Raw genomic sequence first — 1,633 nt, 5'->3', positions numbered from 1 at the left:
CAGAAAAGTTACCCTAGGGAAGAGCAGCTAGCCCAAATGTTTACTCAAGTAAAATTAGCGGTACTTTGTAATATGAATATTCGGTATAACTATTTATCACACACCTCTGGTATTAAGATTACATTATTATTGAAATGTATTATTACATTTACAGAAGCTCAACAGGACCTAAAGTGTCACACAAACAAATAATTGCTTTCTCAGTTCAATGCAGCTGTAATGGCAAACTGTCTGTGTCTGATAATAGTTTAGAGGCGGAGCTTTAGATTCTGCATCACTGTTAGCATATAGATAACATTTAGACTATTGCAGTTATGAGGTTTATTTTTGAGTCTATTCTAGAGTGATCCTCCTCAGGTCAGCATCTTCCAGCTGTTGCTAAAGATAACGATTCAAAACATCGATCCAAAGCATTACTATTATCCTCTGTAAATGTTAGCACTGAGTGCAGCTAATGTCTTCATGAGGTGTGACAATCGGTCTGTGATGTGCTCCGTGTGTCGCCACAGGTCGCTCAGAAGATGGGCTTCCCAGCAGCTCTGGTTGATGAGGCAGCGGAGAACATGATCAAGCTTTACAACCTCTTCATCAAGTACGACGCCTCCATGGTGGAGATCAATCCCATGGTGGAGGACTCCTCTGGCGTCGGTATGAACAAAGCTGTGATTATTGGGAATGTTGTTGAAAGTATGATGGCTTTTTTTTTTTTTCAGTCTTTAAGTTTCTATCCAACCAATTCCTGTTTGGGTAGAAACAAGGTTCCTTAATGAGGATGTTCTCATCACTACATACCCACAGTTTCTCACTTATTTCTCACAGATGAGTTTCGTAGTGTTAGTTTGGTATTTTTCTTTCTAAGACGTGGGAAAATTGTAAATGTAAACATATCGAGTCGGGAACAAAGAGCTTCTGCCACATTGAAGGAGTGAATATTATGGTTACACTTTAGGTGGGGTTGGGAAGCTTGTCAGAATGCTAAGAATCATGAACTCTTTAAGCAACTGTGACTTTTTAAAGAGAAATCTTGTGGCGTCACGCAGTAAGTGTAAATTGGGTAATATTTGGTTCTTGTAGTAAGAAAAAAAAAAAAAAAAGCTCAAATAATTCCAGAAATGATGAATCCACAAAAAGCAATCTCCTTTCACAGCCATCTCAGACCTAAACGCTGTTCTGTAGAGCAGTAGCCAGAGCTGTGGACAGGATGTGCACTGAGGGAAGCTCAAAGATGGTTGTTCCTGTTCTCTGGCTTGGGTTGAAGGTTACAGAGAACCTAAAGCTGCTTTATTGGCAACATGTATGTCATGCAAAGTATGATCAGGAGATCCCCACTGAGTAAATGTACTTAAACTAAAACTTTTTTTTTGTTTTGCACAGTGTCGCGTGGGCATATACGTTTCTGTTTTAAGGCTTTTCATACATATTTACCAGCCATGCTAATAAATGTGTTCATGCCTTAATGGAGTCTTGTTGCTGCTGTTCCAGATTTTGCTCGACTCCAGTAGCAGAGACAGTTTTATCTTAATTCATTCTTAATTTCATCAGTTTCACTGAAGAATCTTTTTGTTTTTTTATTTTTTTCCCCCCGAATTTCTATAATTGTTTTTTGAAAGAGCTGCATAGCTTATGATGACTG

General features: G+C 38.6%; 1 protein-coding gene across 1 annotated transcript in view; it reads left to right on the top strand.

Annotated features, from left to right (window-relative positions):
* sucla2 (succinate-CoA ligase, ADP-forming, beta subunit) overlaps window positions 1-1,633 on the top strand; it is a 27,663-nt gene that overhangs the window by 13,435 nt on the left and 12,595 nt on the right. Inside the window, exon 6 of the mRNA XM_015383350.1 lies at window positions 510-648. Coding sequence (XP_015238836.1) covers window positions 510-648 — 139 coding nt within the window. The remainder of the gene's footprint in view (window positions 1-509; window positions 649-1,633) is intronic.

This window comes from Cyprinodon variegatus, unplaced genomic scaffold (assembly GCF_000732505.1).
Source record: "Cyprinodon variegatus isolate N-32 unplaced genomic scaffold, C_variegatus-1.0 Scaffold282, whole genome shotgun sequence".
NCBI lineage: Eukaryota > Metazoa > Chordata > Actinopteri > Cyprinodontiformes > Cyprinodontidae > Cyprinodon > Cyprinodon variegatus.
The sequence above is the reverse complement of the archived record's forward strand: the minus strand, read 5'-3'. Positions and strand labels throughout refer to the sequence as shown.